Below are 27,495 nucleotides of genomic sequence, written 5' to 3'. Positions count from 1 at the left end.
ATTTGAAATCCTATAAAACATGTAACAACTAACCAAATAAACTGACAGAAACTTTGAAAAATGAACTGTTAGCAAACAACACAAACTGCATTCGTATAATGGAAGCTTCTTAGAAGTTAAAACCACACATTAAAATTACCTTGTATGCATACTAAGCTAAACAACACATGTACACGTACGAAAAAGTCACTAGCAACTTAAAAATACATAGTACGTTTACTCATAACAATGAACCGTATTAAAGGAGTAGAAAGTGGCTATAAAACAACGACCAAAAATACTTATACATAAGCAAAATAAAGTCACTGAACGGTGAAAAACAATTCAAACTTTATAATAACTATATATATACATACATTAGGGCGGTCCAAAAATGCATGTGAAAAAGTAAAGTCGGATTGTTCTATACCGAAAAAATAGCCCCTTTTTTGAAATCAAAAAATATTTAGAGGTCGCTGAAAGCGCCCAAAGTTTTGCATGTATTTTATATGGGGGAAAAAAGCAACTTTAGAAAAGTTAAAAATCAATATTTTTCTACCAGAAAACTCTGTTTCAGTAATAATACCCAATTATTTCTTTTTGGTTGTTTGTGTTTCCGACAGGGTAGGAGTATGATGTATTGTGGAGGGATGACGGAAAATCGTTCCACAATACATCATCCAATTATTTATTTAACCATTTTTTTTATTGCAAATATAATTTATAGGTCCGCCAAAAACCCCCAAAGAAAACCTCGAAAAATGTAATGGAGCGACCAATAAAAAATCGTTAGTATTAAAAAATGGTTAAATAAACAATTGGATATTATTATTGAAAGTCTCCTAAAGATAAACAGAGTTTTCCGTTCAAAAAATATTGATTTTCATGAATTCTATATCATTTCTACGAAAAGTGGTTTTTTCCCCATATAAAAATACGTGGAAAACCTTGAGCGCTTTGACCGACCTCCAAATATTTTTTTGATTTCAAAATAAAAAAAGAGGGGTGATTTTTTTCGGTATCGACCAATTCTAGGGGGTAAGAGCATTACAATTGCGACTTTACTTTTTTTTTGGACCACCCTAATGTGCATACCTATGTATGTGCATATAACTCATACAGAAATATAGCTAGCACATATTGCAAGCCGGCAGCTGTAGCACACTCAAAACACACAGACATGCAAGTATGTAGCAACAAATTGGCATGCACAGGATTTGGACGCCAGCAGAACTCCATAAGCAAGTGCCCTGCGCTGGGCTCGGCTGCTTTATACATACATATATCCTACCATTTATTCGTTGCAAACTTTTCACATACCCATTAGAGTGCGCATGTGAGTGTTTGTTTCTTATACATATGTATATTACTAACTCAGTTTGTACGAGTACAACTGTAACATTGCTTGAAACGAATTGGCTTTCGGCTTTACCTTTGGCACAAGCACTTGAGAAGTGTGTGCATAGCGTGGGTGCTTGGACGTATGGGCAACCTACATACATACATACTTGCCTCGTATTTATGTGTCTATGTGAATTCATATGTAACTTCAATCGCTCATGTCGCAATCTCACCTGACGTGGCAAGCAAAATGATACAATTACCATTGCAATATTTAGCACATGTATTTTATAAACATAATGTATATATGTACGTGAATACGCGTGAATCACCTTGGTTGCATACGTTTGTTGCTGCTTATAAAAGTGAACCAGCACAGCTGGTAGTCACCTATTTTACCAGTTAAACTCTATGTCCATACATATGAGGCATTCTTCGTCAACCAAATCCCCGCTCGATGCAAAATATCTTTATGTAAAAAAGTCAGGAGAGAGATGAATGAATTTTCGAACATTTATCCGCCATTTTGAATTTCCAACATTTATGATTATATCCGAGCAATAAATGTCAACGAATATTGGATTTGAAAAAACTACCGAGTTATTTTTTTACCTGAACCAGTTTTGGAGAAAGGGGCGCTTCAGTTGGCGAAGAATTCCTCATACTTACATTTGTACACATAGTAATACTTTCACATACATAAGTTCATATGCATGAGTGGCTACCCACTGGGAAAATAGGTAAGCACCTTGCGAGGTAAGCCATGTTTTCTTTCAGTTTTTAGTACCAAAATTGTCATCATGGCCAATGTCATCTACTAGTAAAGGGCAAAATGAACACCTCCGAAGACACATTACGTTGTCAGTTGCAAAATAAGGTGCAGCCGAAGTTATTTCCAAGCACCGAACTACTCCGAGCGACTGCTCTGCATTACACGTAACTTACTTTGTAAAGCGGCTCAGAAGTATGTCTGATACCAAATGTACATTCTAAATTCCTACTTACATAAGGCGGCCATGCCTTTGCAAAAGTAAGGGACGTTCGGCAGGGAAATGGTAATGACTGCCAGGTGAAGAGTAAGTTGCTAATAAGGTATTATTACGTGCTCCTAATTCCCACTGGGTAAGCTTTCCTGCCACACAAATACATTCATATATATACGCAAATAAATATTTCAAGTCAGTTTTTTATCCGCTTTTATGTAAGCGCGTTTGTTGCAACGAGAATAAATTTGTCACAAATTCAATTTTATTTCGCAATTTTCACATTAGAGTCGCGCGTTTGGCAGAGTTTCCCCTGCAGAAGGACATACATATATATCGCACACGAACTTCAGAAGTGACACAATTGAAAATTTTGCATTTTTGAAATTATGCACTAAAAATGTATGCAGAGCTTTTATTTACCTTTCAGCAAAATCTGGAGCAAATTTTTGTTATAATTTGTTGAAAAAACTTAAGTTAAAGTCTGCCTGGCCCATATGATTAGCATGTGCTAGCAAATAGTTTTTCGCATTTTCTGACAAACGCGGTAATTTTGAGTTGTGTCACCTTTGAAGTTCGTGTGCGATATGAAAGCAGGTCGAATGTGACTGTGCTACATACATACATATTAAGTGTTGATATATATCTCTTAGAGTAGTTGTAAGAATTTCTGCAACGCTTGCCAGTAAATAAAATACATACATATTTTAATAAAAGCTTACGAATGTTAGGTGCAACATTTTCAGTTCACAACGTCGCTTATGCTCATATTTTCGAACGATAAAATACAAATATAAATAAATACATTCTATGTCCTTAACCGCATGGACTCAAGTGTGGAACATTGTTGTTACTCTTATTATTATCATGAATACGAGTATTTATATGTAAGTGAGTTTGTATGAAATTTTTTTTATAAATACAACATTTTTATACATTTTATTACGTGGTAACGTGTAAAACGATTTACAAAAAGCCAGGCAGGAAAAATCTAAGAAAAACTTGCTTGGTTATATGGAGCAGCCTGAAGCTTATAAACTGTGTGGTACTCGCAAGTTGTAGCAGAGGAAGAGCATGGCCTTTTCTGGGATAAAAAATCCAGATGGAGAATGGCTTGGATTCACTTGGTATTTCCAATTTTCTTCAGTTTTCAAATAAGGGAAACGAATGGCGAGCTTTATTGGGCTCGGACAAAATCTATTTGGTGGATTTGGTGGCTGGAAGTGCAAATGGGATTGACATGCACGCGATTAGTGCATTCCTAGAGATCACCATGCTGATGTTTGGATGTAGCTGAGGGCGCAAAGACGCTTGACACACTTACATATATGTATGTATATACTCAGATGTGAACACTCAAATACGTGCGTGCTAAATTTTGGTATGAAAATATTATTTTTAAATACGAACATATTTAAACGATAATCAAATATAAAATATTTATTTTTACTATGCATTATTTTCCTCCATGTACTCATTTCTGCTCGCCACTGTATTTTGGAAAGGAAAAATATTTATAGCTGTATGATAGAAATATCTTTTTCGGCTGGTAATGTCTCTTGAAACCAGGGCTGCAAACGGTGCGGTTCGGTTGAGTGGTTCAAACCACTTAGAAAAAGCTTGTACCAGGTCAAGAACCGGCTCATGAATACTGCTGAACTGCGGTTAGGTTCGGTTCAAATGGTAAAATTTTTTTTATGCTAAAGGATACGAATATTACAAAAATATAACAAATCTATGTACATTTATAAAAATTAAATGCTTTGTTATTGAGATCAAATTCAAATATCTACATGGAGCATAGTGGTGTAAAAATAAACTAGGACGCGATATTTTAACAATTATGGCTATTTTGTGTTTTCGTTTATTTAATGTTTATTTTTTTTTAAGTACCTATAGTTCATCGTCTAACAAAAACCGCATAAATGCAAGTTTAAAACTTTGTTCAACAATTATGAAAATTGTTCAAGGTTTCATCTAAATTGCAAACCTTTTTAGTAAGAATTTCTAGAAAAAAATTCTAAATTTCAAGTTAATTTTTAGGAAACTTTTTCACGGATTTTCTTCCAAACATGTATGTTCGACAAATTTTTTGTATAAAAAAATGCGTAATAACCTCAGCAAAAAAAAATAATATTTAAAATCAACGCAATTAAGGCGAAATTAGAAAAATATTAGTAATTTTTTTTGTTTTAGGGTTTGGACAAGTCGTGAGTCTTTTCAACATATTGAATTGACACTCAAAATCTTGGCTCATTTTCGGTATTTTTTTTTTTATTGGTTTAATGTTTATTATTTTTTGTATAAAAGTATAGCTCAATATACAACCACAACTACTAAGTTTAATTCCCAACTTTGCACGAAAGTTAGAAAAAATATACAAACCTCAATAAGATTTCATTCATTAGTTCAGACTTTTTAATTAGAAATAAAAAAAAAAATCGATTATGCAGTTTTATATCTCATTCAACTTTTATGTAATATGATGAGTGCCAGTTTTAATAACATGCCTTAAAATTGGCACCAATTTTTTTTTGTTCTTTTTGCAGACTGTGATATGTAGTTTCATCCATATAAAAACATTCCAAGCATTTTTTATATGGACGAAATTATAACTCATATAGATTAAAATCAAAAATGTTTGCAAAGGATTGCATTTTTAGGCAAAGTTGTGTATGTATTACAAAACTTGAAAAATGCTTTAGTGGATTTCGAATCGATCGAACCATTTTTTGAGTGCTTTTCGGTTCGGTTTTGGGATATCAAAATATAAAAATGGTTCGGTTCGTGGTTTGGTACGAAGCCCGAAAAGGCGCCGGTTCGGATCGAAAACCGGTTTGCAGCCATGCTTAAAACTTCTCGTCGTTACCCGATGGTTAAAGGAGTGACTGTACACAAGGGAAAACTACAAAACATGCATACTTATATTGTTAGATATTTTTAGCTATTAATCGCCCGATTGAATTATTCCTTCAATCATAATGACAATCAATATATTCAAAGGTTGTTTTCCTTTTAAACCACAAATGTCATTTCCATGCATTACTTCTATGTACTTAACTATTTTGCGTATAACCGCACAAAAAAATACAAATACATACATACGTTTAAACACAATTCAAATCAATCAATTTTTCTTTAGCGTAGATGCATCTCTTCCTCAAATTTTATTGACTGAGTTATGGCTATACATCGCAGTTATTATTCAAAAGGGAATATATTTGTTATATAAATACATAGGTATGTACATACGTGCATTAGGGTGGTCCTTTACATTCGATTTCTTAAGTCTCCACCCCTACGTCGATGCAACTATAGTCAAATATATCACATACACAATTTGGTCCCGATGGGAGTCGTTAAGGCGTAACGCACAGGGGTCAAAGATCAGATTACCCTATGAAGACGTCATAACCGACTCTAATTGCGACCAAGCCATTCCACGAAGAAATTTATTTTCGCCATGTTAAATACACGGAAAACTTCAAAGCAAATATTAACCGATTTCGAAAAAAAAATGCTTCTTTTCTCCATTTTCTATAATTCTGGGGGCGCACAGTGTACGATTCGAGAGTGTCGATAGACAAAATCATAAATCTCTCAATAAGAATAAGATAGAACTATCGAAAAATATGGGTTCAAATGGTAAAAATAGTGCCATTATGTAAATATTATATTCAACCCCCCCAAAAAAAATTGTTTAAAAATTAACTTTCGAAAAAATTAATACTTTGCTGGCTAACTTCAACAAAAAAATTTGGGTGGTTGGTTTTATGGACTTTTCTTGTAGATTTTTAACCGAGGAATTACAATTTGTTGTCAAAGAATGGCTAAAAAATCTTTTAGACGCAAATTTTTTTAATTGCAAAGTTGCATCTAAATTTTCCAACTTTTGAATAGGATTTTTCAGAATTTTTTGAGTATGCAGTTTAAAGGCCCATTAATTCCTAATACTATAAAAAAGTGCAAGTTTTAATTTGCGTAATTGATTTTAGATATTTTTTTTCTGACTGTATTACGCATTTTTCCATACAAAAAAAATTCTATATGTATGTATGTAATATATATGTAAAGAAATGCGTTAAAAAATTGCCAAAAATCAACGCAATAGAATTTAATAGGCTCCAAAACTGCATACTCAAAAAAATCTTATTTTTAGACCACCCTAATGCATTTACATACACACATATAGAAAAACGGAGTGTTACGCACTTAGTTCACTCTCGCTGTTATTTATAAATAAAAGAGCACACACACACACACACAAGTATCAAGTGCTCAATCGTTCATTTCAAGGATATTGTTATTATCTGTATGTGCGCTATTAAATCGAAAAGGCGAAAGAAACAAGCGTACTAGCAATAAGAAAGCAAATAGAACAAATCCAGCGAACAAAAAAGTAAACTTGGGAAACGTTTAAACGGATGTCGTTAAGTAAATAAGGGAAAACGATGACATTTTCTCTGATCCGTCGCAATTTTCAAGCAATTTTGGGCTTTTATTTTATAACAAGCAGCACTCGTTACTAAATACAACTACGCGACGATTGTGGGTGTGTGTGCGCGCACGTGTTTGTGTAATATGGCGATGTGGGTATGTACATATGTATATGTCTGGTAAGTCTATTGTGTCATTGTTTGCACGATGAGGGTGGCAGCCATTCAAAGGCCACGGGTTTGAACGTTTGGCTTCTAGCTTTATTATGCGGCAATTCGATGCAGCCAGCCAGCGTCACTTCGAGCACTAACATTCGATGGGTCGTCAGCAGTTTGTAGAATTTGCAGATTGTGTGAGTAGCTATGTAGTGGCTGGGCTAGGTGGCTGACAGGCATGTGGCGTGGTGGTGTGGTGGTGTGGTGGTGTGGGCGTTACGACAATAATAAAGTTACGCTTTGTCAACTGTCGGGGAAATATGGCTTGGCAATGCCGTAGTGGCCCGAATGCCGAAGGGAGACACTGGAAAGTGGATTTGATTAAATTCTTCTGGTGGTGGCTTTCGCGGCTATTTAATAGGAGTTTACTTACATACGTATTTGTACTATGCATTTGCTGTTTCTTTAACAATTGCTGTAGGATTTGATATGAACTTGTTTACATAGCTTTTGTGATTTGATGAATGGAGTTATGAGATAATTTATGGGCGTAATTTGAATTTGAATCGTAAAATAAATGAGTGGTGCTCGTAAAGCGGGAAAAGAAAACAAAATGTGAGCGCAATTTATTATTTTTCAATTTTACTGATACATACTTATATTCGTTATGGTAAATGTTATCGAAATTTTCATCGCAATCTATGTCCATCGGTAAAATAATCGATACCAATTTAAACTAATTCACTTGTGGCTCTTTCTAAAACAGTGGCAACTCCACAAACATCGCAGGTAGTTTTTAGCTGTTCACATTCTTCTACTTCTTGAAAATTAAATTCCCTTTTCCTACCGAATCATATCCTTTTCGGGTATTCAAGTAAAAATCTGGCGTTTTACGTTCGTACTTATTCCCATCAATTTAAGTTTTATTACTTTATTAGCAATAAAAATTACATCAATTCAACAGTAAAACTACTTATTTAATAACGTTAAGTATTTACTTACTGCTAGCCAATCGAGTCTCTGAAATGGCCACTTCTATCTATGCTTCATAAAATATTTAAATAGTTCATATAACTTTCTCTAAATAGAATTTGCAAAAAAAAAAACCAAAAATGTTAAAGGCAACGAGGTCAGTCAGCCGAAATCTATTGCATTCTTTATTCATGACATATAAAATGGTAGTTGAATAACAGTTATAGCGATGAGATGGAATGAAAAAAGGAAAGAAAGTGAAGTATATACGTAGCGACATACATACATATATATGTATACTAGTTATAGCAAAATGGCTAGTGACGGCAAAAGCACTACTAGTAGCAACAAAAACTCCGAATAGAAATAACAGCAACACTGGCAAGCAACTACCAATTGGCACTGACAAGGATACAGGCAAAATTGCTGGGTAAAATGTTAGAAGATAATCGTATCTATTGTATGTATGTATATACAAATGTGTGTAACCCGAATGAACTGGTTAAAATGTAGCAAGCAGATATTTAGGTATACATATCTACATTAGGGTGCATCACTATTCATACGAAAAATACAATCGATACTGTTTTTCCATCGGAGTTATTCAAATTGATTATATGTAATGACTTCACCCAAAAATATGATTGGATCACAAATTTCATTTTTTTTTTTGTTTTTGTTCACTGGATGCCCATATCCAATTCATATGTATGTATGTAGAATCGCTCGCTGATACCGAAAATCGGGTAAATATTTTTTATGCATAGATTTTTGAGAAACTTTCAAATTACCGTTATTCAGCTAAAAAAAAAGTGGTTCCACTTAATCTATATGCGTATATCTTACGCACCGATTTGACAATTTTAATATGAAATGTATCAAATGAAAGCCAAAAAATGGAAATTATTTTTTTTTATCAAATATGGACAGAAAAGAATGTTACTCATACGCCATGTACATACACTATTTTCTGATCATATTCCTTTTTTACTATTTATATGTACATCGATTTTATTATTCTTAACATAAATAATAATTAAATATAAAAAATTTATACAGAATTTGTTATTTTTTTATTATTTTTCCTGAGAAATTTTTTCATCAAAAAACAGAAAAAAAATCTGGAATGATTAAATAATTTCTGACCAATTATTAAGCCTATGGAAAAGTGATGTATACACGGTTTAGGCAGAATTTTGTTAGCTTTCAATTGCCACTTATCGTGGCATACATGTGGCATACGTGGAAAATTACATAAAGCGTTTTGAGCGACTTCTAAATATTTTTTTATTTCGAAATAGAAATAAACAGGGTTATATTTTTTCGATTTAGAACAATCCTAGGTTGTAAGAGCATTAAAATTCCGACTTTACTATTTCCACATGCATTTTTGGACCACCTTAATGTACATATGGCAGAGTATATATTCGCACAAATATTCATATATATATATATGTATGTAAGCATATTTGCAACTTTGACACTGCCACTTAACTCATGTAAAGTGTAGAAGAATAAACAACTATAGAATAAGCTAGATAAAAATGTCTAAAAGAGCACTGCATTCATACATACTTATGTATACACATTTGTCTATAGCAGGTAAGGTAAGAAACCATGAGCTATAACGATAACGCGACGGAGTATGAGAAGTTGAGTAGAAAGCACGCCCTGCAGAGAAAGGGGCAATCAAATTTCTAGTTCCGTACTAGTTTTTATCGCCAAAAATGAACCAGTCCGACAGTAACTAGATCCAGTTCCAACTCAGCGAAATGTGGTACTTCTAAAAAACTATTTTAATTCACTTTTTTCATTAGAAATTTATATCTGAGATGACGAATTTAGAATTGTTTAGGAGTTTTAGAAAAAGGGATGCAGAACTTGTTCGGATCTATCGAACAAGGGATGCAGCGGGGGGCTTATTTACTTTACATAGATATGTGTTTGGCGGCTTTTTCGTTCAAATACGCATTCATTCTGCACTTCGCAGATGCTTTTTCATAGTTTGGTAATGCAAAACACAAAAAATTTGTGCTAACATTTTGACAACTTGGGACCGTCTGGAATAAATTCCAGTTTGTTTCAGCCAAAGGTATGTGTGTAAATTCTTTGAAAATAATTTAAAATCGCACTCACGGAAGAACCGAAAAATATTGAAAAGTTGTGGATTTTAGAACTATAGAATTTATGACCAGTTCGGAACCATCGAAAAACGGATGCAACGGGGGGAAATTGACACCCCCTAGGATATCGCCATGTTAAATTCGCCAGTTGTTTTGCATGCAAAAGAGATTTAGCGCGAACCAGTACTGGATCTAAATGTACTAGAAGCGCACCAGTTTAGAGCTAGAGATTTTCCCCACAGGGCACTGGAGTTAATTTGCGATGTCACACACTGTAACATATTTCCGGTATTTTCAAGCGCTAGCATGTCAAGCCAGCAAGGCTGGGTAGTCGAGCCAACGAGCTTACAGCTCTGCATATATGTATGTACGCATGCATATGTATATACATATAAGTATTTCTTCCTTTACACAGTCATTTGGAGGCAACGTGCCCAACTTGATGCTATAAAGTATAAACACACTTGTGCAAGTACATACATACATACATACGTTTGTGTATGCAGCCAATTATTGTTTGTGAGCAAAAATATGTACACACGTTTAAATATACTTATATATATGTATATGTGCATACAAGCATACGTATACTTGCACACGTTTAACTGACTATGGACGGACAATGCCGAAAGGATAAGCAAATTAAAATTAAAGTGGCATTTCATTTCCGTTGCAGATTCGTTTGAACTTGTTTGGTCTGACTGACACTGGGAGAACGGACATCCTTTATGTTATTTTAAGTATTTTTTATATGCTTTTTTGTTCTGCTTTCCTTTTTTTTAATTTTCAACCCTCAAATGAGCAATATTTCTAGATTGAGTTATTTGATTGCAAAAATGTGCCATTCCACTCTTTTGCAAGTGCTTTTGTAGGCTTTTATCCTAAACAGCTGTTGGTCAATTATTTGTTAAATTTGCAGCAACCACGCGCGCCATAGGCAGGAAGTAAAAACTTGTGTAATCATATTTTACTATTTATGTAACTTCCCATATGTATGTTCGCTCTTCCCTTCATAATTTATGGGCGCGCACATAAATGCATAACATGCCGGAAGTTGCCCCAAACACACCCCTAGCTTTGCTGGCGTTAATTGATTTACAACAAAGTTGTCATATGAGGCGACAGACATACTTCATGCATACACACTTACATACATATGTATGTACATATGTGTGTGTGTACGCTTGAGCGCCTTCACGTATACTTGTTAGCATAAGTCCTTTGAGTATTTCACTCCTTACACCTTCCGTTGAAATATTTTTAGGCGAATGATTTAAATATTTTATGATGGTATTTCTGCTAATTAAATTGACGTGACGCATCGTTGAAGCACGTGCCCACGTGGCGGCGGTAATAATGCTGCACTGCGGATATGGCGTTCACTTACGCAAGGGTTATGCATGAATATTTGAAATTTTATGCCATATATGTATACGAGTATGTCCATAGATATGTATGTATGTATGTATGTATGTACGCACATACATATGCGTGGTTAGATAAATTTTAATGAATTTACTTTGGCATAGTTTCGTGAATTTGCTGCTATTTATGTGGTGGTTGCGGCTGCTGTTAATACTTTTTCGTGCTTTTCTCGCCATTACCTTCAAAGTTGTTCATAAATTTGAGTTGAAAAAACTATGTTATACAACTCTGAATTGTAGTCATCGAAAATCTCTTGATTGTTGAAAAATAATATAGATTGCTTAACTGGCCATTCACAGATTGAGCTTGACACTCGTTCTTTAGCCGAGTTTGGATGTTTAATATCTTTGTTTCCAGGCTATTACATTATGAGTGAACTTAGCGCGAAATTTTTGCTAGCATATAAGCCCACGAAGTAGTACATATTCAAATGTAGATAAACTGCATTCTCAGTTTTGTCCGGTGATGTCTTTTTCAAGATATTGGCCTACTAAGTTTTTGATTTTATTGAGTTAAAAGGTACATCTTTGTTATTAAACAAATCTTATTTTTAATTTTTGGTACTTAGTTTGCAAAAAGGAACCCTGAAATTGTACGACAAATAATTCTGTTGAACTTCTTAACCCAAAAAACTGCATAGAAGTCCTATTTACACGAAATCTCCAGGATGAAATTATTACACAAAAATGTTTCTAAACAAATTTATCTAAGCGTCACCAAACACAAACAAAAACTGTACGTCTTAAAATGATATATAAAAAATATCCAAACATTTTATAAGTACACTAATTGCAGAAAACTATACAAGCCAGTTTTTAAGCCACATATATGCACATACATACATATGTAAGATAAAAATTCATTAAAAAGGATTAAATATTATTCAAATTAATAAGAAAGAAACATAAAAAAAATCAGAAATATTGAAATCACGCCACGCCCATTATCCAAAAATGTATAATAATCTAATTTTCTGCTAAGTGGTTATTGTAATTATCGATTTTGAGTCAATAAGCTTCAGTAGTTACTGATTTAGCATTTCATCATAAGTGGGCGGAGTCACGCCCATTTTCCAAAAATTTCGTACTAATACTATTTTCACAAAAATTCTACTTTACATACTAATTTTCAACAATTTGGATCCAATATTTACTGAAATATCGTAGTTTTTACATTTTCCTGAGCATTTGTGTATACATTTGTATACATACATATATCTATCTCGCTGTTGCAAACAACCGTTATGCGAACAAAGTTAATATACCCTTATGCACAAGTGCGCTCGGGTATAAAAAATACTCATCCACACAAATGAAAAGACTCAAAATATAATAAGCGAGTCAACAATTTAATATTGCGAAATTCTTACGAAGCTATAATCTACGATGATGTCAAAACAAGAAAGCTCATGCAACTCTTACGAGCTGAAAGAGTAACAAAAGAAAATAACCGTATGGAATGTACAGTCACCAAACGGATGAGCGTAAAAAATATTGAAAAGCATTATACAAGTGTGTGAACAGATTACATACGTATGTACATAGTTATGTATGACTGTAAATTTTTAGCTTCATTTATTCATGCGCAAGGATATAAAAATCCACCCATCCATTATAACTGCTATCAGCGTCAAGAATAAGCTTCTTATTATTGTATCGATTATTCTACATACAACATACGGGGTGCTCTTGGCAGTTTCAGATGGCATCATTCATACAAATCTATATACATTTATATGCAATCATGTATGACAGATGTATGTATGTATGTATGTATATAAACCTAACTATAAAAATGACGAATTCGACTTCCTCGAGCCAGCAGGCAATGACATTAAGTTGTGATGAGGATACAAATATTATATGTATGTGTAAACATTAACAGTGCTGGTGTATGTAGGTGTATAAAGTGGAATTATAAGTAGGATGTTAATAAATAGTTGATACCAAAGTTAGCTGTGCAGAAATGGGAGCAGCACAGCACAGCACAGCAATAAAGGACGAAATTTTCCTAAACGCCCGCCCAACGCCCAATTTTCCCCGCTTGTGTGTGTTTGTACCGAGACAATCAACCACACCGTATCTTAGATACGAAAAGTGAATAATGCAAAAACAGCATTAAATTATGCTGATGGAATCACCCATATTCAATTCAAGGAAATCTCAGAGCATGAGCAATACCCCCAGCAAGCATTAACGACTAAACTTCAGCAAGGAAATCGGGAACACACTTAGACGTTATAGACATTTTGAACGACACGGGCACTACTCAATCGATGAAATGCAGGAAATTAATTTCGGAGATGGCTATTGTCAATACCCCCGGAGTTCCTGAGAATTGATTATAGAATACGAGCCAAGATACAATATTTCAATCTTATCCTCGTGAAAGTATTGAGACTTTAGCCGCACCGCGTAAATTGCCATCGAACAGTGAGCTGTCAGAGCTCCCATCAAAATCCAGAGCTGTAGCTTTTCAATAAACAATAAGCAGCTCGTTACTTTGCCCGCGATCCCCCCTTTGCATGAAGGCCTTTGCAATTCCGCATGTACATAATAGTTTCCGCCAGATGTTCGCCGTACTGTCATGAGGTTTTGCTGTCCAGGAGTGTACCAGTTTCCTGCAATGTCTATATGGCTTGCAACTTATAGACTTACATAAGTCAATTAGGCCAATTATGAGCGCACGTTAAGTGACCTCAGCTGCTTTCGAGCTATTTTAGAGACGCAGGGATCTATGTAATTATGACGGAAATCGAAATTTTGTATGTTCGGATGCAAAGATTGTTTGTCAACCGTCACCCCTGAGCCTGATTGCAGGCAGTGCTTCAGTGCAGTATGGACAGGGAGTCAGAACAGAGATTAAAGGAACATAACTAGCAGGTTGCCCTTGTTAACTCAACGCTGCGAGCAGGCACTGCCTCGCTCAGCCGCGATAGCTCTACCGAAGAGTAAGTTTTATATGAAATTGTTTTCGATCCCGGAAACAAAGACAGAGTGATTGGATTCAAGTTCTTAGGTGAAATATGAAAGCTCTCTCCGGCCACTCCTCTTGCAGTTTGCGCTCATAGAAGCTCGACCCCGGAGACTTGAAGGCATTGAACGAATTTGACGATTATCTAGCAGGTTGAAAAGGGCAGTACCATTCTTGTGCTTTGTGCTGACGAAAGATTGTTCTGGGTACGGGATACATGTTAAATTGGGTATCAAGGAGAAGCTTTAACGATTCCATACCAAATCAGGTTATTATGAAATTTCCTACTTTTTATTTATACAGAATTCACAAATTTGTGCAGCAAAAAATTTATTTTTAACTGGTATAAGGTCAAATAAGACACTAACAAGAACAAAATGGGAACACAACTCTCAAAAATGTTCTCAATAGCAACAGAATGAGAAAGAAACTTTCAGCATCATTTCCAATAAGAACTAAAGTATCCAAAACCTTTTCAAGTAGAACCAAAGAAAAACAAAAATCTGGAGATCGTTCTGCTCGAGGACAAACCGAGAACATAAGTTTTGAGAATTTACCGTTAATAATGAGAGGGGCCTCTGCGAGTTGGTGTGAAAAAGCATTACAGTGATAATGACGATTGTTAATTCTAGGTCAGAGAAATGCTTGATCATTTTAAGTTCCAGATCGTTTATCATTAGGGCGAACTATCCATTTATGGAACAATTTTTCATTTTCCGTGCAAGAAAAGTCCATGTCTTAAATATTTCGTTGAGTTAATTAACGTAATTGTCTATACTTATATTTTTTATTTTTATTTTAATATTCATTTCAAGGTAATCCAGCACTATGAGAAAAATTTTGTTCTCGCTTTCATTCTTCGCGAATAGCTTATTCCTGAGACTTTGGTTTCCAACTTGTTCTTCGAAAGAAAGTCCCTTAGACTTTTGCTACCGTTTTTTTCTTTGCCAGAACGTTCCGGAGAGTTTTGTTTGCATTTTATTCTCTTAAAAATGTTCCCGAAAGTATTATTCGCTTTGGGAAAATTCGCCAGCGCTCTGTTGAGAACGTTCTAGACAGTTTTGTTCTCACTTTCGTTCTTGTAAAAACACTCCCCAAATTTTTTGTTCTTATTCCGGTTTGGGTTTTTAAGCGTTCTTGCCAACAAAACGACGAGAACGGCATTTCGTTTCGATCATACCTTTTTTTTCTCGGTCTATGCTTTCTTGCAACGGAATTTGTAATTTAATAATACATACGACTTAAGTACAGAAATTATATTTGCAATTAAATACTTTAGACTTTAACACCTTTCGCTCAGTGGGTTATTATGCTTATTCATACGCTAGCTAGTACATACATATGTACATAGGTCAGCTGGTAGAACGAAGAATTCATATACATATATACATGACACGAACAAACACAACTACTTGCACACAATGACATCTCGCAACTAAAGTGAGCACTTTGTCGAAAGTTGTTTTGGGATTTTACCCAACTCAAGTCACTTACTATGCCAATGAATGTAGAAGTGAGATATTGAAATCTGCACATGAAGATATGTATGTACACAACGCTACACACATATATGTAATGTGAAAAAGATAAGTGCTTACAAATTTAAATGGAAATAAATTTTAAAGAAAGAAAGAAATATAGCTTTTATAATATAAAATTTATATTAACTGGTAAGGTAAACGAATGAAATGGTGACCTTCCCGAAAGTATATAAAACTGACATAGTTATGGAATTGGAGACCAAGGTATTGGACTAAAATATGCAGTTGTCAACCAATATCAGTTATTTGGAAAGAAATATCTTGTTTTTTTGTTATTTCTTTTTATTTGACGCTCTTAATGAAATTAAAATTTTCCAACGAAATTTAATAAATTAAAGTTAAAACTTTACTAACTTTTCACACTAAGTACAATATTTCGCATAGATTATAAAGCGTTTGAATTCGCTGATTTACTAATAAATTATATAGCCTTCGCAAAATAGTTATTATCACTAAAAAAAATACATACATAAGTCATGTAGATTTCCGCAAAAATAAAACAACAAAGACACAAACAAATAACACCCACAACCACTACCATTCATGGAAAAACACAATGACAAATTACCTAACATAAATTAAAATGTTATTTATAGTCAAGCAACAGACATCCTTGCTAATGCCAGCAACATGTTGCGCAACATCGACTTACCCACTCCGAACAACTGCGAGCTCAAAGCATTCTCACGCGCTCAATTCAAACGAAGTAAAAGTTGGCTTTTGCGCTCAAGAGCACGCACACACACACACAAATACCCATAGACTCACTTACCCACCCACTTGCTAGAAGCAGCGTCCCCATGCAATAGCCATTGTGAGCAAATTAGTGTCATTCGTGTCTACTCGTTTGAATTTATCATCGTTAACACATGCCAATGTCTCGTAAATCTCTGCGAACTCGTTGTTTACCATTTCCACTTGCTCCCCAGCTGACTTTACAGTGTGCACAGCACAGCACTACACATACTAAACAATTTAATTTGTTTTTGTTATTCTCTTTCCTCGTTGATTTTCGGATTTCTCTCTCGCTCACATTCTCTTATCCTTAGACTCCTCGTTTCTACGAAATTTATATACTATTTTGTTGGAAGCATAGTAAAAACGTTTAAGTATACATTACGTTATTAAGTTCGAATGACATGTTAACTGTAGCGAAGTTCTTAAATGAGTTTGCACTTTGTATAAGTGTTGTATGTATACACGAGAAGAGTTGCCATGTGATCATGAATTTAATTGAAATTATCAAAACTAATATTTTATGTATAAGTTTGCGTCTTTGTTAGGTGATTGGAGACAAGTTGTTTGAAATTAAAATAAATGGCTTCAAAGTGTCCCGCAGCCACAACTATCTCGACTAAAATTTACCCCGAAACCAATTGGAATATCTAGATATATGTATGTACATATCTACAACTGAGTGAAAGATCGACCTATCTCGGCAGCCAGTTCTCAGAAAATATTTCGAGAACTCTCTACTTCAGAATTTGATTAAAGAACGCCCAATATCAGAATTTGGTTGAAGAAACGCCCTATCTCAAATGAAAATATATTGAAAATGTGCTGAGATCGGGCGTTTTTGAACCCAATTCTGAGATAGGGCGTTCTTGAAAAGTTTTCTGAGATAGGGCGTATTGTAGTCAATGCTGGTTTCAAAATCAGCTTGGATTCTAAGAAACAGGAAAATTTTTACTTCTCCTAGTATCATTGCGTATCACACTACACGTGTGTTTAAGGAGAATATTTTAAATTTAATTTAATTTAAATTAATATTCCTTCCAATAAACTTTGTCAATCAAATAAAACCTTAGACTAAGTTCAGACAGGCAGCTAATCGAACAATTAGCCGGCTTCACTCGGTTAATTAATTACTCAATTAAGGTTCAATTTGTCATACAAAATTTGAATTATTACTTCTTAATTGAATGTAAATCGGGTAAACATTTTTAGGCAACCGTGGTGGTGAAAACACTCAATTTGTAGCAGTAACTCAAATGAGATATAAATCGAGTCGAAATTATTTCTGTTTGAACTTAGTTTAAGGCTATTTGGAAAATATCAAGTAATCGCGGCAGCTCTGCAACTGACAAATTAAAGTTAAATAGTTCTCTTTAAGGAAAAATCTATATCCGCAAAACAAAGTGTAAATTCAGCTTGAATATTATAAACTGAAATGTGGATTAATGACATGTGGGCCAAATATAATTGCCAATTTCTTTTGAGATTGGACGTACTTATGTTGACACAAATATGTTCATATACATACATACATATGTACATATGTATTAAAATATATAAGCCAAAACGAGAGCAAGTTTTATTAGTTCGTGCGTCATATCAGTCCATTTACAAATAATTACGTAAGTCATTCAATAACTGTTGTATAAATAATAAATATTCATATATGTATGTACATATGTACAGTGGCGGTCAAAAATAGATGAAACGAAACATCATTTTTAATATTTACAATATTTTTCAAGCATAAATTTGTTTGCTATTTTTTTTTGTAAAAATATGGTTTATGCTTTAACAAGAACCATATAAATAACACTTTCAAACTTTATAAAGAATTTAGAAAAATTACATAAATTTTTTTTATAATAGTTTTTTTTTTGTTGAAGGCGTTTTGAACTTTTTTCCATATAAACTTAAAGAATTTTACTAAAATTTTATAGTTCTGCTAACTACATACCGAAAAAATTTAAAAATATTCTGGTTAAAAAGCTCGTAATTTAGATAAAAAATAATGGATTTTCTAAGTTCTGTAAAAAAAATTTAAAATGTGATTTATGGTTTTTGTTAAAATATAAAAAAATATAAAAAAAATATAGCTTGAAAAACATTGTAAATATTAAATACGAAACACCATTCATCCATTTTTGGCCACCACTGTATGTATGTTTCAATATATTGTAATATAAAAACCTATATACATATAAAACAATGACAAATGTTTTTCTAGAGGACAAAACTATGAAATAGTCGAATTTAATTACATTTCCATTCACATGCTGTTGCTGTGGGTGGTGCCGAGGGGCGGGGTAATCATTATCTCTGTATGAGTGTGGAACCTTAATTAACTTATAAACGAAAAGCAGGTCAACAGAAATCGGCCAAAAGCGACTAAGTGAAACGTGACAAAATTGCTGGCAGGCGATGCACAGTGGTGCAAACGTGGAATTTAGTCTACAAAAAGGTCTCGATTATTTTTTTCTTAATTGAAATTAAATTCTTAAGAAAAGCTGTTTTTTTTTATTTGTATTTCTTTAACTAGGATTTGTTGTGTTGTGTGGAGAATGTGCAAAATCGAATCTCCTGTCTCTATTAATAAATGTTTCCCAAAACGAAAAAAGTTGCAAGTGCAAGTTTCAAGTGGTTAGGGAAACGCGTTGACTTTTAATTTTTTTTCTGACACTTCTAACACATTTTTTTATTTTTATTTTTTTGTTTTATGCTTTGCAAGAAAATGCCTAGCACCATAAGCAAGGAAAAAAATCATGCTTTAGAACTGCATACCTAAAATTTTCGAAAAAAATTAAAAAAAAAAACACATTTAGATGAAATTTTGTTAAAACATTTCAAATTTTTTAAGATTCATTACCAGTTGGAAGAATTTAACCGCTTAAGAATTTAATTATCCTTCAATTACAAAAAGAAAATGAAAATCCCTCACAAATCATAGGCAGTAGATCTTTTTGAATAGCAAATTTTGCGTTTGCACCACTGTGCGATGTCGACGTACAAACAGAGGTGGGAGGCAGTAAACTTGGGGCAATTACGAGGAGAAAACCTTTCACGGACACTCAGTTGTAATAAATATATACGACAAAGAAAACTAAGTAAGCAAAACTAAAAACATACAATTCTCTAATTACTACTGTATGAGGTAAACTTTATACTATGTACATATATCCTAGCAAACACACACAAGCACAGCAGGAGGAAGTGCTAACTCAAAAGCAGCAGTGATGCCAACTGTGTGTGGAATGGTAACTATATACCTATTTTCAGAATTGGTGTTGTGCAACATTGCATACGTAAATATTTGCGTAACTTTGTAACTAAATACTTATAAAAAAAAATCCAAAGTTGATATGTATATATATGCATAATTACGGTGACCATCCGTCCTGTATTATACGGGACAGTTCTCTTTTTTCGTCAAATGTCCTGGTAATTTATTTATTTTATACGGGACGCCAAATGTTCCGTATTTCTTTTAATGTTCCGTATTCGGTAATTTGGCGCCTTAACAGCTCACAAAAATAACATGCCTTTGAACCAGTACTTATTTTTAAATCTGGACGCTTATGGCTCGAATCGAGGAATACATATGTAGGAGGGATTGTATCTTCAACTTGCGAAACTCCAAATAGGAACGCTACCATGACAATGTTGTAAAAGTAAAGAAGTTCTTAAAGATGGAAGGGAAGTGGAACCATTTGGAACCCTTTGCAATTCAGCTAGTTCCGGATATTATTCACTGCACTGCGCTTGGCCGGAATCCGAGTCTGAAAATAATCCATTGAATGCCACTCGTTCTTCCAAAGTAATCGGATATTTTCATCATGGAATGTTTCTAAAAATTCCGTTCACAAAGTACAAAGTTATGGAAAAATATTCTACAAATATGTGATATTGCATCTGAATAAATATTTATGTGCTGCTTTTACAAAAGATCGAAGATATAAGTAAAATAAAGGTGAATTTTAAGGGTTTTAAAACCCTCAAGCTTTTGTGGAAAAAATTTGCAAATTATTTTTCGTGCCGTATTCGGCTGTCATAAATATGGTCACCGTATGTATAGTATGTGTGTATAGTATGTATGTACATACATTAAGCCATGTCACCTTCCAAGCAAACAAAAAAATTTCGCCGTACATTCCCCAATCTAACACAATTTTACAAGGCAATTTCTAATTTTTTTTTGCTCAGCTTTTTACATTTACCTATGACACCTACATTCGGCAATAAAAACTTTTTTTTAATACTAGTTCTACTGAAATAGCCGAAATACTTCCTTTGCAAAAGTTTAATGTTTTTTGGTGAGCTGAATTAACTGAAATTAGAAGGAAAAAAGAAAAGAACATCGATATATCATATTTTAAGATGCGTCTGTAAATGCCGAAGAGTTGAAGAAAAATGTCAAATGGATTTTTAAAGTTAAATAAATGTAAGTAAAAATAATTTATTCAATTTATAAATAAATAACAAATTTGAAAATCTAATTTCGTTGCAAAAAAACATTTAGGAAGAAATATAAAAACAAAGAAATTAAACAAAAATATTTTTTTTATTAAATTAAAAAATTACAATAAACAGCATAAACAAAAAAATAAATTTATAAAAAATAAAAATAAAATAAAAAATAGAAAATAAAAAAATTTTACCTGCGCCAGGATTTGAACCTGGGACCTCAGGCTTACCACGCGAGTGCTCTTCTCTGTCGGCCATTGTGACTGCTGGAGCGTCGCGAGCAAAAAGGCACACTTATGCTTTTCACGGGGCATGAATTGGCAGACTATCTCATCAACTGGTATGATGCTACTAGTATTTATACTAGTAGATGCTGATGCATAGCCTGACAATTGACATCTCGTAGGACATCGCAATGTTAAAAATACCAGTCGCTAACATTGAAAAAGGATAGAACGTGAACTAGTTCGGCTGAAACGCAAACCGGTAGAATTCTAGTTCACAACTAGTCGCTTTTCCTGCAGGGATGTACTTGATGGTGAATAAGTTTGCGTGCTCATCGCAGAAATGGCGAGAATTCCACTTGCTGTTTGTTGGCAGCTTGTAAAAGCTCATACCAACGCAAATTTGCTGCTCACTTAAATAGTGGAGCCTTTTTTCTGATTATATGTAAGCCGATATACAATTCATATGTAGGGTGACATGGCGGCAAGGATGAATGAAATAAGTAAATCCTCTGTAGTAATTTGGACTATGTTCTAGCTATTAGAGATTAGTTCTATTTAGGAGTGATATTGGAACAATCATTACGTGATGATACTATCAGCAACACAATCCTAAACTACACAAATTTTGAATACGATTTGCATAGATTTTTTTTATGGTTATGGTCAATTGAACCTTCTCTCATTGCTCTTAATTTGTTTGATTTTGAAAATAATAAATCCTTAACATGTTGAAGGCTCTTTAGCACTACTCCCATTAAGTGACATTAATTACTGGGTTTTCACACGTGACGATGTGTTTGCGTCAAGTTGTGCTATTTATTACTGAAGGCTTGTGAATTACATCAGAAATGCTAGCAAATTGAAAAAGTTGACTTGGTCGGCAGTCAGCGGTTGCAACAACAACTCACAATCGAGCAAGTGTATAAGTAACAGTGGGGCATTTATATAAATATTTCATAGTAAACTTTATTTTTAGCATCGATATTCGGAGGATATGGGAAGTAACAGAAATGAAAAATTTGTGGGATATAAATATTTAATAAAGCGAGAGAAAAATAGAGACGTGTTCCTACAAATAAGCGTTCACTAGGTGATTTTCATTATATATTCACTATATGTTTTAAATTTAATTTTTTTTTTAAATTTTTTACTAAAATTTAGGTAAGTTTGAAACGTTAAGCTCTCACCCCATATTAAAATTATATCTAGAATTGCCCCAAAGACACTTTTTCGTAGAAATGGTACTGAATTCTTGAGAATCAATATTTTTCGATCGGAAAACTCTTTTTCTCCGCCCAATAACAATCAGAAATTGTTTATTTAAGCGTTTTTTAATATGAAATATTATGAATAGGTGTCCCAAAAACACCTAAAAGTACAATAGGGGGGACTCATAAAAATCGTTAGTATGAAAAAAACTTAAAATTAGCAATTGGGTAATATAATTGAAAGTCTTCTGAAGATAAATAGGAAATCGAAAAATATTGATTTTCAAAAGTTCTATACAATTTTTACGCAAAAGTGTTTTTCCCCATATAAAATACATGGACAAATTCATGGGCTTTCAGGTAGTTCTGAACCCCATTTTTTGCAAAAATTACTATTAAAATTAATTACTTATTATTAAAATTAATTATTTCTACTTAAAAAAGTTTCAACATTAATAAAAATTTAGAAAATACAACAAATTTTCATCAGAAATTCAAACTTCTTAGCCAATAAAATTTTAGTAGAAAAAGTTTTAAGCGACTAAAAATTCGCCGTAGTTTTCGGTATTTTATTTTTTTACCGTCTTTTGCAGTTTTTTTCCATATAAACATTAATTTCTTATGGAAGAAAATGCGCAAGACCGTTGGCAAACAAAAAAATAAATACCTAATCAACGCGAGCTTTTATAAATTTGGTTGTTATATAGAAAAATGCCTCAAAAGGCCGGCAGCAATCAAATTTCGTGGGATATAAAACTGTAAAGCTCAACAGTCTAAAACTTAATATTAGAAATTATAACATTTTTATGAATATTTGCTGCATTTTTCTAAATACTTATTTACAAGTATTATATATGTATATAAAGTTCGAAACTTTCGATTTATGTCGTTTTTGTTATGACATGATCAATATTTTTATAAACAAAATTTACAACGAAAAATAACTTGAAAAACGCTGTGAATATTAAAAAAAAAACTGACCGCGTCATCGATTGGCTTAGTCGCTCGAAGAATTTTCTATACCTGTTATAAGTGCCTAACCTTGACAGTGCAAGATACTTTGACAGAGGCCTACCTAAAAGTAAGGTGTTCGACTGTGTTTGATTTTAAGTTTTTCTGTCTGAGTCTGACCAACGTTGAACAGTAAAATATAATGTGCTCTGACATCTTTTATCTTCAATAAAACGATGGCATTCCAAACCGGTGCAAATGCTCCAAAGAGTTTTTGGGGAACGATGCTGGAGTGACAGTTCTGAATCTGGGTCGTTCCGGTTACGTAGACCCGGCTGTCGTGGGACCGACTGCACTCTTGTAATTTGGTTAAATTTTTGCCTATGCCGAGAGATCAAAATAAAGTATTTACAAGCAACAACTCCCTGTGGGCATACTCTTATAGCCCGAATATTCACGAAATTATTGTCCAAGGATGATGTAATATCGCGCTCACGAAGCATGCTGTCGATTTTCCCAGACACTAGAGGGATATACATATGTATGTATGCCACTTTAGAGAATGCAACCTTATGCAAACTAATTGCCATATGTCCTGATTTACTTTAAGTTTTTGGGTACAGCGGTCAATACATATAGAAAAATCATTTTTACAACCCGTACTAACCACTGTGCCTATAAGGCAGCATCGGCTAACATTCAACGTCAAAAGGGCAGTAAATTAAGCAGTTGGTTAGCCTACATACCACAACTCATGGCTACGATGTTATACACATGCATGTATCTACATGCACTTACATACATACAAACTTTTTGTATAGAAGTATGTACAGATGTATGTACACGCGCATGCATGTGTGGGTTTCCTTTGCGGTTCCCAACTACATGTGCCAACTTAGTTGCTACTAATTAATTATTTTAATTAAATTGACTTAATGCATCGCCGATGATACACTCGTTCGTAGGCATGTATGTATGTACACAAGCAACATTTTGCTACAGAATACAAACCACTGAACGAGGTTGCGACTCACATCTTAATTAGTACTAATATGTAATAGGAATATTGAGGCAATTGAACAGAAAGCAACCCCACAGGCAAAATGCGCTAATCCTCAATTTCTCTCTATTATCTATATCCACAGCACCTCCTTCATAACTGAGGCACCCGTTACCAGCACCAGCACCAGCAACAGCAACAGCAACAGCAATCTGAACAAATTTAGCGCCCATAAATGATGCCCGAAATAGATCGCGACGCTGTTGCGGAAATGGTTAGTGGAGCGCATGCGCCTATCTTCAGCACCGCCGCACTACTCGCCAAGGAGCAGCAAAAATTCAAACAACACTCCCGCTTACAGGCCTCACTGGCCGAGCAAGATCACCTCAATATGGCCGCGGCCAGCTCGTATGTGTATCAGAGCCCTTTGACGATACCACCGCATGGCCATCCGCAGTACAACAACTTCAGCTTGAACAACAACAATATTGCCGCTTTGAATCACAATATGGCGGCGCAGCATTTGGTACCTAGTCACGCATGTATTAGTCCTAGTGGTAAAGAAAAGCTTGCTAATCTGCTTAAGGTGCGCGACCCCGAGCAACGCTTGGCGGGTAATTTCCTACAGAAGACACTCGAATCTACGCCACGCCCATCGCCAACAAGCTGTTACACCAACGGCAATGGTAGTAGTATGGCACATATGGAGACGGCCTGTTTGTCAGCACCACCGTTACATACACCGCTCTCACCGCCGCCGCCACCACCGCCGCGCGCCAAGACACCACATCCACGGCGTTTGGACGCCGCTGCTATGCCAACTTCAATTAAATCAACCAAAATCCATATACAAAGTGATCTCGAACTTAAAGCTGCTGCCAGTAATGCCGCCGAAAGCTGGCATCCGCATGTATATGCGCGTCCACCTATGCGGCCCACTCCTCATGCCATTGCGGACATTCTAGGATGGCGCGCCGTCTTTTCGCCGATTCAACAGCATAGTTTGACCGCCACCAACTGTGGCACAAATGCAGTTCATCGCGAAGCAATGGATGAGTCATCTAATTCTTCGTCCAATGCCGCTATAACGCTGCCTCCAGTACCTGCAAAATCGCCCAAAAGTATACTACGCAACTTTCAGCAACAGTTTGCGCAACAACCGCAATCGCCGCAACGTGAACCCGGCCACTTGTGCAGCACATCGGTGAGTGAGACGAGCGAAGATGATGCCAATGGTGGCATAATGGATCAGCCACTGGATCTTTGCGTGCCAAAAAAGGCACGTGATTCGCACTCACCACCACCGCATGTGAAGCAGACGCAAATACTGACAAAGGGAGCTGGCAGCAGGAAGAAAGGTAAGTTAGGTTTTTAGGTGATTTTATCAAAAAAAAAGTCAGCTATAAAGTTCTTCGAGAGCCTAGACAGCTGAGGGAATACTTCGTTGCAGGCTCTTCTAAGATTCGCCAGAGAATCAGAATGTTTTAAAATACATGTATGTACCCTGTAGTCAAATGTACTAGTTGTAAACTACCTCACAACTAGTATGAACCGCATGCCCAACTAGTCAGCCAACTATCTTTTTTCCATGCAATCAACTGGTATTTTTAACATGGGGATGTCCTACGAGATGGCAATTGTCAGATTTCGGTCAGAAATATACCAGTCTCATACTAGTTCAAAATAGGCAGAAAAATGCTAGTCCAATTATGGACCAAAACCACTCCTTTGGCAGTCAAAAAATGAAATTAATTCATGAATATACAATAAAAAACTTTTGATTAAGTGCACTTTAATATATTACACATTTTTATTTAGCAGCCTTAGATTTGCAATAAATTAGTGTTAAATTTTTTGAGTATTAATTAAAAGCAAAAATAAACATAAATATTCCAGATTTTCGAACATAAATTTAAATGCATTTTTCATATATGTATGGGCACGAGCAAACACTGCAGGCATCGCAATAGGGCTCTGCGGCTCTTAACAAAGCCGTCCTCATAACCTGACATAACTTAACCTTCTTGTATTATGTCGCGGAAGGTAGTTTCGCACTTTCCTGTGAAAATTATTACGACATCCTTCGCATATCCCTTCAACGAATACCATTACCAAATAGAGTTCTGTAGAATTTCGTCAATAACTAGGGTGCTCATGAAATATGAGAGAAAATCATTTGTTGGTTGTCCTACGCTGTCCGTAACTTATGTAGCTATGCATCCATGAATAGTTGGCTGCAGTCTTCGATTCTCCAATGCCAGGTAGACGAAAAAACTATGGTTAAGATGTAAACAATAGCAGTGGGCTGATGTCATCTACTCTAAGTATAATCATAGTAATTTTAGTTGGAAAGTGTCCAATTTTCAACACAACTCAGCCATAATACATACCCTGCAAAAAATTGTGCGACTAATCTCTAAAGAGAGTATTCCGAGATTACTCTCAATCGGGTACAATTGGGCATTAATTAGTGCCAACTAGTCTCTTTCGGGCAGTAATGGAAGTTAATTAGTCTCGACTCATCCCTTATGGGTATAATTGGAGATCAATTAGTCCCCAACTCATCTCTAACGGGTACTATTAACGATTTAATGATATGTACGCACTTAGTCAATGAGATTTCGTTTGCGGCGTTGGCATACAGAGAGAGTATTCGCCAAACAAAACTGAGCACTCGGGTTCGAATCTCAGCCGGCGCAAATTTATATTTTTATTTTTTAAATGTGAATAGTCGCTTTTTATACCCGTTCGTGTATAAAGGTGAACAATTAGTCTCTTCATAGGACATGCTCGAACAAAAGCGATCAGTTCATTCCATATAAAGAGATCAAAAGTGGTATTAGTCGCATGCTCCTTTGCGATTGCTCCCGGAGTCATCCCGGATTAGTTCCATTTTTTGCAGGGTATTTATGTATGTACTTGTTTATACACAGATAAATATACACAGATAAATATTTAATTTATGAATTATTCGAAAAAATAGT

The 27,495-nt window shown here is 34.7% G+C and overlaps 1 protein-coding gene across 1 annotated transcript in view; it reads left to right on the top strand.

Annotated features, from left to right (window-relative positions):
* Positions 1–27,495, top strand: part of LOC118737420 (homeobox protein slou) — a 128,552-nt gene that overhangs the window by 50,243 nt on the left and 50,814 nt on the right. The window contains exon 2 of the mRNA XM_036467894.1: positions 24,657–25,869. Coding sequence (XP_036323787.1) covers positions 24,747–25,869 — 1,123 coding nt within the window. The 5' untranslated portion in view covers positions 24,657–24,746. The remainder of the gene's footprint in view (positions 1–24,656; positions 25,870–27,495) is intronic.

Source organism: Rhagoletis pomonella, unplaced genomic scaffold (genome assembly GCF_013731165.1).
Source record: "Rhagoletis pomonella isolate Grant_MI unplaced genomic scaffold, Rhpom_1.0 Rhpom_scaffold_00004, whole genome shotgun sequence".
Classification (NCBI taxonomy): domain Eukaryota; kingdom Metazoa; phylum Arthropoda; class Insecta; order Diptera; family Tephritidae; genus Rhagoletis; species Rhagoletis pomonella.
The sequence above is the reverse complement of the archived record's forward strand: the minus strand, read 5'-3'. Positions and strand labels throughout refer to the sequence as shown.